The sequence below is a fragment of the Trifolium pratense genome, linkage group LG1 (genome assembly GCF_020283565.1).
Source record: "Trifolium pratense cultivar HEN17-A07 linkage group LG1, ARS_RC_1.1, whole genome shotgun sequence".
Classification (NCBI taxonomy): Eukaryota; Viridiplantae; Streptophyta; class Magnoliopsida; order Fabales; family Fabaceae; genus Trifolium; species Trifolium pratense.
The window spans coordinates 33,380,986-33,398,691 of record NC_060059.1 but is presented as its reverse complement, the minus strand read 5'-3'; the positions used below and the strand labels follow the sequence as shown (position 1 = coordinate 33,398,691).

The window sequence follows — 17,706 nt, the reverse complement described above, 5'->3', positions numbered from 1 at the left end:
ATTAATTAATTTTGAAACTGAAAGTGTAACTCGGTAATTATTAAGAATTTTTTTATTTTATTTTTTTGGTAAAATAGAGAGCTAAAGTCCAAAGAAATAAAAGAAGAAAAAAAAAAGAACTACAAAGAAATCAATCTAGGGGTGATACTCCCCACTAGATCAGCTGCATAAATCTCAGCAAGTTGTGGTGGACAAAAATCACAGAACACCACATCATAATCAAGAGAACATCATTTGTTGGCCATCACATCCACACATTTGTTTGCTTCACGATAATAATGGGAAACCTCATCGATCCAATTCACCTCCAACAAACATCAAATTTATTTCATCACCGAGCTACCCAACGAACTGCTTGATCTTCTATTTTGCATCACACGAACCACTACTGCTTATGAATCTATATTATGCTCCACCTTCTTGAAACCCAATCGCTACACATATCGCAACCCCTCTAGAACTCCCCATAGCTCTGCGACAAAAGCGCTACATAAGCCAACGTTCTTAGCAAAGCCCCTTATCCATTCTCCTTGACTGCCACGAATCACGCCACCACCACCTGCAACATGTTGATCTTTATAGGCTCCATCTATATTCGGCAGACTCCACCCAACCATCACTACTCCTTGATTTCGACCTAATTAGCAACACTACTATTCGAGCCAGCTGCAGAACGTGATGCATAGGTCTAGCAGGTCTTACAATTCCTCCCCCAGCTATTAAGAACATTATTGCACATGTTAAAATTCGAATTCAAAATTTCCTATTTCTCCAAACTTTAAATGTGTGACTTTAATTGCTATTTTACCAAAAATAAAATCTACTAATTGTCCATACTACAAGTTTTTTTTTTTTAGAAAAAAACACAATACTTTTATTTTTTTATGTATATTAAGAAAAATTGGTATTGTACCAAAAAAAAAATCATAGTATTATAAAAAAAATTGATAGTAATTTAATGCTTTTGTGTGAAGATTGACCAAAAAATATCATTTGTTTATTAACATATGTAATTTTAATTTTTCATAATTTTTGTAAGTATAATTTAGTTGATAGAAGCATTGTAATATGTAGGGTTAAATTTCGAATTTGGAGTTCTCCACATATTTATTTTTAAGGGCAAAATTCTGCCAATTAAACTACAATTTTTTTATGCAACTAACTAAATTACTCGAGAACAAAAAAACTTTCATTTTTCAGTATAAATTCCTTTCGAAAAAATTTGCACCGTAAATGCACTAGCTAGGTAGTAAGTAGTAACATGCATATGGATTTATACATTTAGGGACAAAACTTATTTTCAAAGAGAGTAACATGCATGTGATATCTCTTTTTTATACAATATTAATTAACTTTTTTAATATGTGTAAAAGTGTCAAAGCGACGTATGTTGTGGTATGAAGAAAATATTTAATTAAGACATTTGAATTTATTTTTATAGACTTTGTGAGATCTTTTGAGACAGCTTATACTATGAGTGCTTAATTGAACTTTTTATCCAAACACCGTTAAAATCATTTTTTTTTTACAACGGAACTGAGGGAATCGAATTTCGGACCTTTAACATATTACTTAAATTTAAACCCTTCACCGTTAAATCAAACTTAATTTTTGAAACACCTATTATGCGACACAAGTTAATGTGAATACTTGAATTTCTTAATAATTTAAGGGTAGATTCTATAACATGAAACGGTTGTCAATGAAAAAGAGAACATCAATTAGTTTTTTTTTGGTACATAACATCAATTAGTTTTTAGTAGATGCTAGAGATATTTAGATATAATTTTACTGATCCATGATCTAATAAAAGCTAAAAATCCATTTGTTTGTGTTTTTCTCCAATTCTTCATGATCTGATACATTGAATTCAACTGTTGTGTTGCGTTTGGAAGCTTTTGAAATTTGACACAAGTATGTGGGTTATTAAAATGAAACGAAGCATAGAAAATAAATTCATTAACTACTAATAAGAACTAAGATAAGAAAATATAAAATGTCATTAAGATGAGTCCAATTACAATTCACACATTCACAAATATGTGAAGCTCAGCCCTGTGTAAGTATTTTTGAAATTGTGGCAAAATAAAAAGACAAATAATGTTAATAGAAATTGTATTGCAGTCTTCTATTTTAGTATCCAACAATTGCTGGGGGAGGAGGCGACCTATATTCAGCTCCAAATATTGGTGGCAAGATAATGTCTTCCCATGTTGGTGGTGGTGGTGGTGGAGAGTTGACCGGTGGAGGAGGAGGAGAGTGGACAGGTGGTGGTGGAGAGTTTACCATTGGTGGCGGTGGAGATTGTACTGGTGGCGGTGGAGAGTAAACTGGTGGGGGTGGAGAGTAGACTGGTGGGGGTGGTGGAGGGGAGTACACCGGTGGTGGTGGTGGGGAGTGGACTGGTGGAGGAGGTGAGTAGACAGGTGGTGGTGGAGAGTGGACTGGTGGTGGAGGTGAGTAGACAGGTGGTGGTGGAGAGTGGACTGGTGGTGGAGGAGAATGAACTGGAGGAGGAGGTGAATGAACTGGTGGTGGTGGTGGAGAGTGGACTGGTGGAGGGGGTGAGTGAACAGGTGGTGGTGGTGGTGGAGAGTAGACTGGTGGAGGAGGTGAGTGGACAGGTGGTGGAGGAGAGTAAACTGGTGGTGGTGGTGATTTGAAAAGTCCAGGGGGAATGACACGACTCACAGGTGGTGGTGGTGATGACACTGGTGCACGCTTTGGTGGAATATCTTCAACTGGTGGTAGTGTAGGGGGAATGTCCACGACCGGTGCTCTCGTTGGTGGAATGTCTTCAACTGGTGGTAGTGTAGGGGGAATGTCCACGACCGGTGCTCTCGTTGGTGGAATGTCTTCAACCGGTGGTAGTGTAGGGGGAATGTCCACGACCGGTGCTCTTGTTGGTGGAATGTCTTCAACCGGTGGTAGTGTAGGGGGAATGTCCACGACCGGTGCTCTTGTTGGTGGAATGTCCTCGACCGGTGGTAGAGTTGGTGGAATATCTTCAACAGGTGGCAAAATTGGTGGTGGTTGAGCCTTTGGTGTCTCTTCCTTAGGAGGATGAGACTTTGGTGGATTTGATGGAGTTGGTTTTGGCGTCGATGGAGCAGGACTATGTCCTTTTCCTCCACCACCACAATTTTTGCTACAATCCACATGTTTAGTTAGAACTGGTAAACATTGCTTGGATGTCTTTTGATTCTTCCTTCCTGGTAAACAATTTTTAGCATCATCAAATACAACATCAGAATTTTTTGAAGGAATACAAGTTTGAGCTTCTCCATTAAAGTAATTGTGAGAGAATGTGAAGTTCTTCAACAAAGGTAGTTGACAAATAGTGTTTGAAACATATCCACTAAGCATGTTGTGTGCTATGTCAATAACCTCAACATTCTTTAATCCTGATAAATTTGGTAGAGTCCCAACAAACCCATTATTGCTAGCATCCAAAACAGTTACATTCTCTAACAAACCAATTTCTTGTGGAAAACAACCACCAAGACCATTTTCCAATAACACAATCTCATTCAAGTTCGCCATGTTTCCGATTGATTTTGGAATACAACCTGTGAAATGATTGTTAGCAAAAGTCACAACAGAGGCAGTTGATTTTCCAAGTGTTTCTGGTATACCACATGTGAATCGGTTATTGTTCAAAAATATCGCATCGAGTTCTTTCTCAAATAGCTCAGGAGGTAAACATCCCTCAAAGTCATTGTATCTAATATCCAAGTACTTCAAATCTGGCCATTCGAGTACCACAGAAGGAAAACCACCGACGAAACGGTTGTTACTAATATCAAACTCATGCATAATGGTTAGATTTTTTAAGCTCTCAGGAACAATACCACAAAATCTATTTGAGTTAATGTGGAAAAGAGCGGTATCATTCAATAATCCTAACTCTTCCGGAAGGTGACCAGCAATGTCGGCATGGTTAAGATCAACACCAGCAACAACATTCAATGTTGGATCATCAAGAGCCGATGCACAAAACACACCGGTGTAAGAACACACATCATTACCAACCCAATCACCAGTTGTGTCATAAGGATCGGAATACATTACATCTTTCCACGCTTGCAATGCAATATAAGCACTTCTTAGCCTCTCATTAGGAAAACTTGTGGCAGAAGCATCATTATTTTTATCATTGACATTTTCAATTTCAATTTCAGGTGCTGGAGCAGGAGTTGGAGAATCTGTGATTATTGATGGTGATTGAGCCGGAGCAAAATCATTTTCATTTATAATTGTAACATCATCATCAAAATCACCACCAAAATCACCACCAAAATCACCAAAATCCTCTATTGGATCTAAGATAAAATGACTTTGGCCATAGGTTGAATAAGAAGAAAGAAGAAAAGAAAAGAAAAGAAAACAACCTAAGGCCTTATTAGAAAAATGATGAGCCATGGCTAACAACCTTGGTTGGCCCAAGGTTGCATATATGCAAGGGTTGAGGAAATGAAGAAAAAGCTTGGGTGTTATATTGAGGAAGATACAAAGTTTGTTAAATCTGACACCTATTTTGGAGTTGTCAAAAATAGAGTATTGTTCCGAGTGTTATGGTTTCTCACTAAGATAAACACTAATTTTGACATGACACTAATTTTGGCATAAGCATAATTAGAGATGATATAAGTTGTTACCAAATTGTATATTGTATAAAATAAAAGTAAGCTTATAGCCAATTATTGATTGACTTGGTCGTTCTTCAACAATCTCTAAGAACTAAAGTTTCATTGGTTTCAAATTATATCCCATCTTTTACAAAAAAATAAAATAAATTATTACATCATCTACCTAAACTTCTATAGGACACAATACAAATACAAAAGGGTAAGTTATATCACAAAGTGAGTCGTTATTAAATAAAAAGAGTAAAATTATAGTAGAATACAAATTTGTCTATATTTCTTTTCGTAGAGGCAAAATAACAAGATATTGAAAATTCAACTCACATAAAGTGGAGAGGTCGAAGTTCTAACTTCGGCCATGACGTCCAACCTAACAATTTTATAAAATGTCATGTTAAATATCCAAATACTTGTTGGCTAGAACCCATTATGGGCTTGATTCAAATGTTCAATTTTCTAAATGTACAATCGGGAGGAGCTAGAACCACTTGATGCCATAATTGTCAACTGACCTCCAAACTAGATTAAGCAGTGCAATAGATCGGATATTGGTGGTGAAAAAAATTATATTTATTTTTTACCAAAAAAACATGACTCAAATTAAATCTAACTAACATCAAAATATGACATTATGTAATGGGTACACATAAGTCAGTCTTGCACTATACATAGAAAAGTTATTTTTTTATTATTAGATCAATATGTCTCATTGCTGTTTTTTTTTTGTCAAGTAACTAAATATAAATATAATATGTAATATTTCCTGACAACTGAACTAAATCCGAGATGACGTTGTCACATTCAATAGTAAAAATAAATTGCCAGTAATACAAAACTTATCTCACTTATAAATCATACTTGACCTCAAACCATATACTTTATCCAGCATACTGTACACTTATATATTTTCTATATAAAGTTTTTTTTTTTTTTTGAAAGTCAGCACTTCTTGATTAAGGAAACAAACCAATACAGAAAGAAGGCCACTCCATGGGGTTTGAGGCATCCCCCACCCATGTACGTGAACCAATTGTTTTAGCTGCCTGGGCTAATCTATGAGCAGCAGAGTTACATGAACGACTAACAACACAAATAGAACAATTTACTAAACTAGAAAACAATTCTTTGCAATCAACTATAAAGTGATCAATACTTGATAAAGAGAGGAGATCCTTGAAACAGTCCACCACCAATGAAGCATCCATTTCAAATATGATATTACTGAGGTTCAAATTCCTTGCTAATTGAAGTCCCCAACGCAGTCCTAATGCTTCTGCAACAACAGCTTCAGCCACAAACTCAGTCTTCTTTGTAGCAGCAAACACTACTTCTGCATTATGGTTCCTAATAACCAGTCCCCAGCTTACTTGACCCATCGAACCACAACCGGCATCAACATTTAACTTGAAAAAATCTGGTGGAGGAGCCACCCAGTCACAGCGGGGCTGCTGTCCAGTCGACTGCTCCCTAGGAGTGGAGCTAACAGAAAAACAAAAACAAAAACAAAAAGTCTTATTATTATATAGAAAGATGGTACATGTAACCTGTTACTGTTAACAGTGACATGCTGATTGTAATGCATCCATCCCATTCAATTAGTCTGTTGTTTATGTGTGAATGTAGATTTACATACCCTCATGATATGCACAAGTGCCATAAGTGGGGAATCGGATTACATGCACTCAGGTTGTATACAATCAGTCATTCAGAACTGTCTGATTAACATTGAACGATTTAGATATTAAGTCATTTCTTTTATATTTAATATAAAATTTTGAGATGAGACATGGATCGGACGATCTTGATCGGACAACCTGAAACTTATTGACTGCATGACTGCACCATTTTTTTAATGCATATATAGAATACAAATTCCATAAGTGGTGCACGGTACATTTTTTTTTTTATATATAAAGGTTAGTGTAGTGCAAGTGCATCAGTCGTAGAAACTTGACATCCCAACTATGTTGGCACCCCAAGCACCACCAATCATTTGCAGCACCACACATAAAAATTTATTGAAACAAAACAAATGAACATTGGGGGAACTAGGCCAAAACCCAAGAAAAACAATCAATTGAATCTATAAGAAGGCAAAGTTGTCCTATTGCGAAAAAAGTCATCACCAATAAAACTAGGAACATTATCCCACCAGTGATCTTCCCGAGACGTTGAACTAAAATTTGCAAGCTTATCAGCACAACAATTTCCTTCCCTAAAAATATGAGAAATTCGAAAGTTCATAAGGGAGCAGAAATAGATACAATTATACCAACGATTTCTAAGCTTCCAAGGAATTATATGGTGATTATTGAAGGCATCCACCACTAGTTTAGAGACGCATTCCAGCCAAAAATTATGCCAATGATTTTGATGAACAATTTCAATAGCATGCATAGCTGCAATTACTTCAGCAAAGAGAGAAGATTGAATACCTAGATACAAGCTAAAGCAACCTTTGATTCCTCCACTTGAGTCACGAAAAATACCACCAGCTGAGGCATGCCCCGGAGAACCTCTCGCTGCACCATCAGTGTTTGCTTTTATCCAACCAGTCGGAGGAAAAGACCAAATAACCTCTTGAATCTTCGGGGTAGGACCAGCATGACTCACAATATTAAACTCTTTTAAAGCTTGAAAGTCAGTAATACAGTTGGACATAATACCCTTAGACATGTTTCCGGCCATTTGAACTGAAGCAGAAATAGAAGAGCAAGATTGATGGAAGGGAACAAGGACGTTATGAAAACGGACCTCATATACGAGCAAACCATATAGCATATCTTGAGGTCTCACATATCTATACCTGATGCGAATATGCATCTTGATCGTAATTTGGAAACCAGCTAGATAGTTAGGTCATCTAAGTTAGAACGTGAACAAACTCATTTGTTTGTCTCATAATTCACTCGACACGAGTGTTAATAATAAGTGAAAAATAAAGATTTATAATGAAGAATAATATCGCCAAATTCCCTAACATCTTGTGTTTGGGAGAAAAAGTTGTCCCAACCATTTTTTGATCAGTCTCGTTCAAAGTCAATTGGTCCCAATTATTGTAGCTATGAACCTATTTAAGCGCTGATAGTAGACCGAGAGCTTCTCCTACGTGAATTGCACATATGGTTGGACCACCATTGAGTTTTAGCCAACACAAAGTAACCATTTTCATCTCTAATACACATGGCAATTTCAACTTTGTTGCGATTTCAATCGAACGATGTATCAATATTGCACTTAAATCTCCCTGTGAATGGCTTTTTCTACCTGCAAACACCAAAGTTGCTTTGCGTTTGTGTGTTCCTGTTATGCACTTGATCAACACTGAAAAACATGGCTCTGTAGTTCTCTAACATTGTTTGAAAAAAAATGTTACATTTCTAAAATACTCTAAATAATTGTAGCAAAAAGAGAAGCATCCTCATGTTGTAAAACCTGCATAATTTTAGAACCTACAGTAGTGGCAACATTACTCTCATGATCTGCTGCATAACACTAAATATTTGCCTTTATTATCTGCACTCCAAACAAGCCTATCAACCTCAACGGATTCAATCAACGATTGTTAAAAGTTGTTTCCTGTGTCGTGTTCATGTAAGGCTTGTTTTAAGTGGGTCTAACCTATCAAACTACATAATATTATAAAAACCTTTTTATTTGGCCTATTAGGCCTATTTATTTAAGTAAATATGATCATAAATTTCATAGTTTTGCAAACAATTTAACCATCAATTACTAATTAAGTTTCCAAGTAAAAAAAAAATGTAGAATCTTGAGTTTAATCAATCTTTCATATCATGATGGAGTATCATTTAGTGTATGTTTGGTTTCAATTCTGGAGCAGCCAGAATTGATTCTGGACATGTAGAATGAATTCTGATTTGTTTGGTTCCTCAAAACTAGAATTGATTCTGCCTCCAGAATGGATTCTACTTGAAGCTAGAAATTGTAGCTTCTCATTCTACAATTGATTTTTACACTCAAATTATTTGTTCAACTCACTTTTGTATGAATATATCCAAACATAAATCAATTCTATCAAACTCAATTCTATCAAAATCAATTCTGTCAAACTCAATTCTATCAAAATCAATTTTGTCCACCACAGAACCAAACACATTCTTAGTTTTCGTTTGTGAATCTTTCTCCCATGCATAATTTGTTGGTGAACATTCAACAACCACAACTCAATGGGAGTGGATTGTCTCCGGTGAGTGTCCCTCCAGTAAGATCCTGACCCTCCAATAAAATAATTAAAAAATATAAAAAGAAGAGAGAGGAAAATTGAATGACCTTGATTGAAACTGGAGAAAATTCAGTGAATAATACACTGGAGACAATCCATCCACTCCCCAACTCAATAGAATGAGTTTTTAGACTCCGCGCTCTCTTTTTTTCAACTAAGCAAAAATATTTTTAATGGCTACACGACATCATAAAAAAATGACTTAAAAATAAGAGGAGATTAAAATTCTAAAAAGAGTTAAACCGAAGGATAAAAAAATGATTTTTAAAATGGAGATCAAAATTTCATTTTTTTTTAAATAGAAGTGTCAAAAATACATTTAAGCCTTTAAAATTAAATCAAGTATCAAATTAACGAAACCTCCGTCATAACACAAATAGATGTTCACGAAATGATCAGGTTGAAAAACATTTGACAGAGACTAAGAGTCCGTTTGCAAATATAAATTTTGTGTTAATTTATAAGTTTTCTGACTTTATGTTAATTTATAAGTTCCCACTAATAAAAATTTCTATTTTTATTAGTTATTTTTTCATAAACTAGGTTGACAAGTTTATATTAATACATAAAAAGAATCACAACAAAGGCTTTAGCGAGAAGGGACTAACTCCAAATTAATTAATTTGCAAAACATAGAGTCCATTTAGTATGATTTGTCTTAGGTGGACAAAAATAAAACCGAACAAGAGAAAGAGAGCGATTTTAACGCTATGCTCTATATTTTAAGGTTTCAAACACTTCGCTTTCAGTTACACAACAGAGAAAAAGAACAAGAAGATGAAGATAAAGATGAAGATGAAGAAGAAGAAGATGGGTCCTCTTACAATGGATACCATCTTTGATCTCATCGAAGAAGCTAAGCTCCGTTTTCTTTGGTGGGCTCTTTGTATATTCGCCATTTCCTATTTCTTAACTCGTAAGTTATTTCAATTACGCCATTTTTATTCAATCTCATCTTTCTAAAGATTGATTTTTTTTGTTGCATTTGCGTTTTTTCCTATCTGCGTTTTGCTCTAATAATGTAAAGTTTGAGTCTTTGATTCATATTTCGTATTTTTGTATATGGGTTTTGCTTTATTACTGCAAATTTTGAGTTTTTGATTGAAACTTGCTATTTTCATTTTGGGGTTTCTATGAAGCAATGACACATGCATGAATACCGGACACGACAGTGACATTAACCCTCGTCACTAATAATAATTTGAGAAAATGAAAGTAATCTCATATGTATCACTATCGTGTTGGTGTCAGACTCTGACGCATGTTGGACACCTGACATGGTGTTACAACTTTGGCACATGAATGAGGAGAGGCCAACCCAAAAGACTAGTCCAATAGGTGGGAGAGCCCCATGGCTTTAGTACCACATTGAGCACTTTTATATACTCGATGTGGGACTCCTAACATATGCCTTCAATCCGAAATTTCAATGTTACATAGCTGGGTTTTACTCCATGACTGCAAATTGTGGATATTTGATTGGTACATACTATTTTGCTGATAATTTGAGGAAATAAAAGTAATTGAATGTAATCATCTGTGTCACTATCGTGTCGATGTCAAACTTTGATACGTGTTGGACACCAGACACATCTTCAATTTGAAGTGTCGATACTACATTGTTGGGTTTTACTTTATGACTGCAAATTTTGGATATTTGATTGGTATATACTATTTTGTTATATTGGTATATACTATCTTGCTATATAGAGTATGCTTTTAAGGCTGCAAAGTGTATCTTTTTTATTTATACTTTCTTTGTTGTTCATTATAGATACAAGTAAATCAATGTGGATGAATCTACCAATGTCCATTCTTTTTTGCGCTGGTCTAAGGATTCTTATGAACAAAGTGGAGTTTCGTTGGAAGGTTCAGCCACCAAAATTACAAACTTACCTATCACATTTAGAGAAAAAGCAGTTGCTTATAGACGATGAACGCCTCTCTACTTCACCTGCCCCTCCAAAATGGAAGAAGAAGATTGATTCTCCTGCAGTAGAGGCTGCTTTGAACGATTTCATTGATTTGATATTGAAGGATTTCGTAATAAATATGTGGTATGCAGACATTACTTCAGATGGCGAGTTTCCTGAGCAAATACGTGACTTAATCATGGATGCTCTTGCTGAAGTCTCGGTTAGGGTTAAAGAGATAAACATTGTTGATTTGCTCACAAGGTATATTGTTTTTTCTTGCTTTTATAAAGAAAGGGATTTATGGAGTTATTGACTTTCTACGTTGATAACGAATCAATTGATACCACCTCTATCCTTCAATATAAGACCCTCTCGAGATTTTTACTTGACCCTTTTTGTCGGACCCCTTTCATATTTTCAATTGCATTAGGAATTTTTTTTTACCTACATACCACTAATTATGTTAGTTCTTTTTCTTCAACCTGTAATAAATACTATAATGGAAAAAAATAAAATGAATTGTCAACAAATTTAATACTACTATCAACATTCTTAACTCTCGTGGTTTAGTCGACAAAATCTTATATTTAGAGACAGAGGAAGTACTAGGTTGATTAGGTATGTCACTAATTGTGTTATGTCTCACTTGCATTGCAGTGATATAGTTGATTTAATAAGCGATCATATCGACCTCTTCAGAAGAAATCAAGCTGCCATAGGTAGGGATGTTATGTTAACACTGTCTTCTGAGGAAAGGGATGAAAGATTGAAATTCCATCTGATGAACTCCAAGGAGCTTCATCCAGCACTAATATCTCCAGAGAGTGAGTACAAGGTGTGAGTGGAGTGTCCGAATGTTTTCTCCATTTAACTTTGGACGAATACATACATTTCATACCTTATCTAATGATTTCTCTTTCTTCATTAGGTTCTTCAGAAGCTAATGAGTGGAGTACTAGCTACAGTACTAAGAAAACCAGAAGCTCACGTTCCAGTCGTTCGATCAATAGCTCGCGAAATTTTAACCTGCTTGATATTGCAACCTGTAATGAATTTGGCATGCCCTGCGTATGTTACTAAATATTTTGTCTTATATCTCACATATGATGATATTTACATTGCAATTTCCATTTATAAAGATATTTTTTCTTTATGATTAGGTATATCAATGAGCTGGTTGAGTCTCTTCTACTTGTCTTTAATGTCGGGGATATAAATTGGATGGGCGGTGGAGATCAGAGTTCAAATGCTACAACACTTAATCATGATAATCACACAGCCTCTGCTGATTGGGCGCAAATGCTGGATGCTGCAACTCAGAGAAGAACTGAAGTTCTTATGCCTGAGAATCTTGAGAACATGTGGACAAGAGGAAGGAACTACGGAAGGAAAAATCATAAAAATGCCAAATCCGGCTCTACTTCAAAATATTCTTCTGTAGATCAGTCACTGTTAGATAGACATATCGCTCATCATGAAACATCAGCGAGTAAACCTTGTGGAACACATGCTTTTCCATTGCATAGTGTTGGTTCAGATACCATACTATATGATGTCAGCACAACTATGCCGGAGTATTCAGCAGATCATGACAAGGATTTATTTTTTGAAGCAGATCGTCAATTTGATGAAGCGAGTGATATCAAGGATCCTGGTTTTAATAAACATAAACTTTCACTCAAGAGAATTGCAAGTACTTCTGTCGTCGGAACCCACCCTCATAAAGGTGGGCTCAGTGCTTCCGAGTTCCATGCCCCTGAATTTAAAAAGAATGAAGGGTTTCGAGGAAAGAGTAGTTCTGACATGGTTATTAAGAAAGAGGGACAAGGTGTTCCAAAGCTTCGGTGCCGGGTATGCACTCTTGACTATAAAAGTTGTGACTTATGAAATTTGGAAAAAACATTCAAAAACTATAATAATGATAAAAATGAAATCTAGTCTCGTAGACGGGATTATTTTCTATGAACACTTGCTTTTAACTAATTTGATTGTAGTTTATGGTATAATTGTACACTGCAGGTGATGGGAGCATATTTTGAGAAACTTGGATCCACTTCTTTTGCTGTATATTCCATTGCTGTGACTGATGGGCAAGAAAAAACGTGGTTTGTAAAACGAAGGTATAAGGTTAGCTTGTTAAAATCTTAGGATAAGTTAAACATTTTATATTAGGATAAGTTAGTTAAACGCTTATTAGGATACAACAAAATATAAGTGCTTATAACCTTTTATATCGAACAATTCTCTTTCCCGTGTTTTTTAGTGTAAACTCATTTATAAACAACTTAGTTAAACGCTTAAACATAAACACTTATCATATAAGTGCTTATATATAAGCTATTTCTATAACAAAAGCTAAAATAAGTCAAACTGTTTTTATATATGCGATAAACTGTTTTCATAAGCTATCTTAGAGAGCTTATGGACATATCATAACCTATTTTCATAAGATCTCTAATTCAATCATACAAATGCTTATGCTAGAGTTTCAACATTGTTTTGTTTCATATTCATATTTGTGCTTTGACATCACTGAATTTTCTTTTAACGAAATACTCAGATACAGGAACTTTGAGCGATTGCATCGACATCTAAAACATATTCCCAATTACACATTACATTTGCCTCCGAAAAGGATATTTTCCTCAAGCACAGAGGATGCCTTTGTACATCAGCGTTGCATTCAACTAGATAAATATATCCATGTATGTTTTAGTCATTGTCTACGACTCTTTGAAGAAATATCTCCTTCCGTAACTGTTTAATTGCTATGTCATTGCTCAATTACGCTGTCTTTTTTTAGGATCTCCTGTCGATAGCTAATGTTGCTGAACAACATGAAGTATGGGACTTCTTAAGTGTTTCCTCAAAGGTTTGCTTCTGTTTGGTATTTCTTATCATAACTTAATTTGAGTGACCATTATAGGTAGGAAGAATGGAAATCTAACAAACTTTTCTGCTGTTTTCCTCCTGAAGAATTACTCATATGGGAAATCTTCTTCAATGATAAGGACCCTGGCAGGTAAATAAATGGTTTTAACAATTTGGATTTTGATCATACTTTCAGTTTATGTCCCTGGTTATAGATATTCTATTTCTTCGCATGGTGATACAATTGGAGCGAAATCAAAGGAATAGGGTGTATGTTAGGCAAAACAAAAGGAGTTCGAATTAGTTTTGGGTTGGGCCTAAGTCAACCCTACAAAATCAGTTTGTAAGGTGAGGATTGCCCCCACTAATAGTAATAAACATATCTTCAAATCCAATATGAGACTCTTAACACACCCCCTCATGCCCAGCACTGTTGGGCTTGGTGTGTAGATATAAATGGTGGGTGGACCAATAGCGGAAACCCGATAGCAGGTGGCCCAATGGATCTTGGAGGAGGCTCTGATACCAGCTTAGAATTTTGGGTTGGACATAAATTCAACCTACAAAACTGGTTTGTAAGGTGAGGATTGCCCGCACTTATAAACATATCTTCAGTTATTAGAAGATAGAGATAGGGAATTTATGTTATTTGTTTTTAGCCAGGTGTTTGGCGTTTTTTCCATTCGTGTTATTTTGTATTTTAGTAGTAGTGCTTTTCGGTTTGTAGATTTTTGGGAGATAGGGAATGGTTAGGGTATCGTTTAGTCTTACATGATAAACTAAGATACTGCAATATAATATAAAGATATTTTCTAACACTTATTTCAGTGTATTGAAATGTAGGAGCTACACTCTGTTGTTTTCTATTTGTAAAATTTAGCTCATATCATAATGCTCGATTTTTTTATACTGGCAGTCAATGTTGATGATGCCGTGGATGATATTGTACGGCAGTTTAAAGGTGTTTCAGATGATATAAAGCGAATAATTGTCACTGCAGCATCTCCAACTGCTGAAAGTTCTAATACATCTTTCCCTTGGAACATGGATGATGTGGATAGAAGTACTCCTAAGAAAAATGCTACAGAGAGTGCGTTGAGTTCTGATAATGAGGAAGGTGAAAAAGAAGCCAATAATGGCCATGAGAATATTGATAGAGAAATAGCAGAAGATAATGCGTGTCATTCTGACAATGAACCGAGTTCGAAGGATTATTCACAAGGGGTAACAAACCATGGTAATGAGTCTAGTAACTTGGATGTTCCAGTTCCAGCTATAAACGGAACTCTAAGTCATGATAATCCGGACGATACGATTCAAGTGCCGCCTGAGGTCTGTGTATTCATTTGGGTTTGATTTGTTTTTTTCAACCCACTTTTAAAGCACTATAGCAGTGCTTTAACAATAGAGACTTAATTAGAAATTTTAAAAACTATTTTTACTTTTGAAAAAGACTTCACTAATCTTCATAAAGTTATAGGGACCTATGGATCAATTTAACTTTTTTTTTTACTTTTAAAAACACTTCACTAATCTTCATAATTTTTAACTATTTTGCAGTGGACCCCACCTAATGTGACTGTGCCTATTCTGAATTTGGTTGACAACATATTTCAGCTTAAGAAAAGAGGCTGGCTGAGGTATATTTCTCTTTCTGATCTTTCTTAGTTATTTCCATTTCAGTCAAAGCAATTAAATATTGTCTTTACTACAGAATTTTTTTATCTTTTGCCGATTAAGAATTTACATATGCTTATTTTGGTGTTGTTTAATGTGTTTTTATAATCTTGTGCCAATTTACATATCACAAGATTTTAGGATGCACAGTTCTTGACATGTTATGAATTATGAAACCTGAAAATGTAATAGTGAATTGATTTGCAGTTCGGTCTTTACACCCTCTCGGTATTATGATGCTTGTTCATTTTTGTTCATGCAGAAGACAGGTCTTTTGGATATCAAAACAGATATTACAGTTGGTGATGGAAGATGCAATTGATGATTTGCTCTTGAGTGAGATTCATTGGCTCCGGAGAGAGGAAACCATTGCCCAAGGAATTCGGTGGATCCAAGATGTAAGGATTAAGCCGAAATTTCACTGCGCTATTGATGATAAAATCCAGTGTTGTTTATTAAATAGCTTGTGATATTTTCTATATCATTAAATTCAAATATAAAACATATGTCCAATTATTCGCTTAATAATTAATACACTTGGCTCGTTATTCTGTTCTAAAATAAGTGTTATCGACTTTTGTTGCTTGAAATTGCATTTGAATTAATATTTTCTCATTATATCTACTTATGCTTGTAGATCCTCTGGCCTGGCGGTACGTTTTTTTTAAGAGTTCAGACCCCTGGGGTGTTCATTGGTGGCGGTGTAATTGATCACAAGCCATTACAACCTATAAGTGAATCTGGTGGAAGGAACACCCGCAAATCACAGTTAGGGTGTTTTGAGGAACAACTAGAAGCTGCTCGTAGAGCAAGTGAATTGAAGAAACTGCTCTTTGGTTAGTTCTATTTTTTGTACAGTTTGTGTTGATTCATTTGACATTGATTATTCGAGATATTCTTGCACTTTTGGAATTTGAGATTTCTTTTTTTGGGCTTAGGCTTGACCCAACCAGCCTCAAATGCTAGCTCATGCACTGAATGCTGATCCCTACTTATAATTGTCAAATGCTAGCTCATGCACTGAATGCCTAGAATTGGACTCTGGGCATGTAGTTTGGAGGCCTGAGTCCCACATTGGTTGGGAGGAGGCCGGAAAATATGTTTATGGGTGGGGGAAATTCTCACTTATAAGCCGGTTTTGTAAGGTTGAGTTAGGCCTGACCCAAAATTTTAAGATGGCATCAGAGACTCCTCCAAGATCCGTTGGGCCACATGTGTGGGGGCAATACTCACCTTACATGTTGGTTTTGTATGGGACCCTACCCAAAATTTTAAGAGAAGCATACCCTAAGAGTCTGAGAGATGGAGTACGCTTGTTCCCGTTTTTTATCTTTGGCGTGTGTGATTTTCCCAATATTAATGTTAGACATCATATCAGACCACAATACAAGAGGAGAGGATAAGAACCACTAAAGAGATGTTTTTTTTGTGAACTTGATGGCATTTGCTGAAAGGATGTTTTGGTATTTTCATGATGTTTTTGTGGTGGTCTTTATAACCTAGTGAAAGTTATGGTGAATAGAATACAATGTTCAAGGATTTGATGTATAAAGTTTTCTCCATTTTTGTCAGATGGAGCTCCAGCAGCCTTAGTTAGTTTAATCGGACAGAAGCAGTACAAACGTGTTGCCAGTGATATATATTACTTTACTCAGGTTAAAGTTCTTTCTCATTGATTTATAAGTTAAATACATTTTGATTCCTACAAAAGCACGATCATAATTTTATACTATTAACATATTTTCCCATATATTTATTTACTTGGTGCAGAATTGCCAACTGTTTTATTCTGTTTATCGTTGTTTTTGTTTTGTCTACTTACACAGCTTACTTTTCTTCTGAACTAATACTTATTCTTATCTTATGTCATTGTAGTCTTCCATATGTGTGAAGCAACTTGCTTATGCAATCCTTGAACTTCTCCTTGTATCTATCTTCCCCGAATTGCGCAATGTAATCATGAGTGTGCATGAGAATGCGCGTGCTCACAAACCTGTATAGACTATACGAGTTCCTCTTCGGCTGCTTGGAGTAAGCTTGCTTATATTCAAGATCAAATTTTTGTGATATGTTGTTATTTTTATGGCTTTGATAAATAGTACTCATTTTATGAGAAAAAGAAAAAAGAGAGAGCCATGATTGATGGTTTTTTTCTCTCCACTATAGAGAAATTCTTTTGTAAACATATAGATTATGTACAGAAAGATTCATTTTTGTATTGTGTGGTAGAATGGTGAAATGCATCTAGTCATATAGTGAATTTTTTTTATCAATCATCATTACTTTCTATTTCTTTTTTTTTAGTCAGTTATCCTAGTAGCTAGAATTCCACCTTTTAAGGTGAATAAAT

At 35.4% G+C, this 17,706-nt stretch overlaps 2 protein-coding genes across 4 annotated transcripts; one reads left to right on the top strand and one right to left on the bottom strand.

Moving 5' to 3' along the window:
• Positions 1 to 1,985: 1,985 nt before the first annotated feature.
• LOC123911624 (pollen-specific leucine-rich repeat extensin-like protein 1) lies at positions 1,986 to 4,463 on the bottom strand. 3 transcript variants are annotated; one of them, XM_045963092.1, is made up of 2 exons: positions 2,830 to 4,461; positions 2,055 to 2,721 (listed from the first exon to the last, which is right to left on the bottom strand). In XM_045963092.1, the coding sequence occupies exons 1-2, from the start codon at positions 4,420 to 4,422 to the stop codon at positions 2,134 to 2,136; spliced, it is 2,181 nt and encodes a 726-aa protein (XP_045819048.1). In that variant the 5' UTR covers positions 4,423 to 4,461; the 3' UTR covers positions 2,055 to 2,133. The 3 variants fall into 3 exon arrangements, with proteins under 3 accessions (XP_045819039.1, XP_045819048.1, XP_045819056.1); XM_045963100.1 differs by having other exon boundaries at positions 2,923 to 4,461; XM_045963083.1 differs by having other exon boundaries at positions 1,986 to 4,463.
• Positions 4,464 to 9,483: 5,020 nt separating this feature from the next.
• Positions 9,484 to 17,632, top strand: LOC123903049. The gene is made up of 15 exons (XM_045952912.1): positions 9,484 to 9,808; positions 10,667 to 11,069; positions 11,466 to 11,643; positions 11,737 to 11,876; positions 11,969 to 12,659; positions 12,828 to 12,928; positions 13,369 to 13,513; positions 13,612 to 13,680; positions 13,785 to 13,830; positions 14,596 to 15,011; positions 15,240 to 15,319; positions 15,619 to 15,754; positions 15,994 to 16,192; positions 16,929 to 17,011; positions 17,232 to 17,632. Exons 1-15 carry the CDS (start codon positions 9,670 to 9,672, stop codon positions 17,355 to 17,357), a joined length of 2,952 nt encoding a protein of 983 aa, XP_045808868.1. The 5' UTR covers positions 9,484 to 9,669; the 3' UTR covers positions 17,358 to 17,632.
• The last annotated feature ends 74 nt before the right edge of the window (positions 17,633 to 17,706 follow it).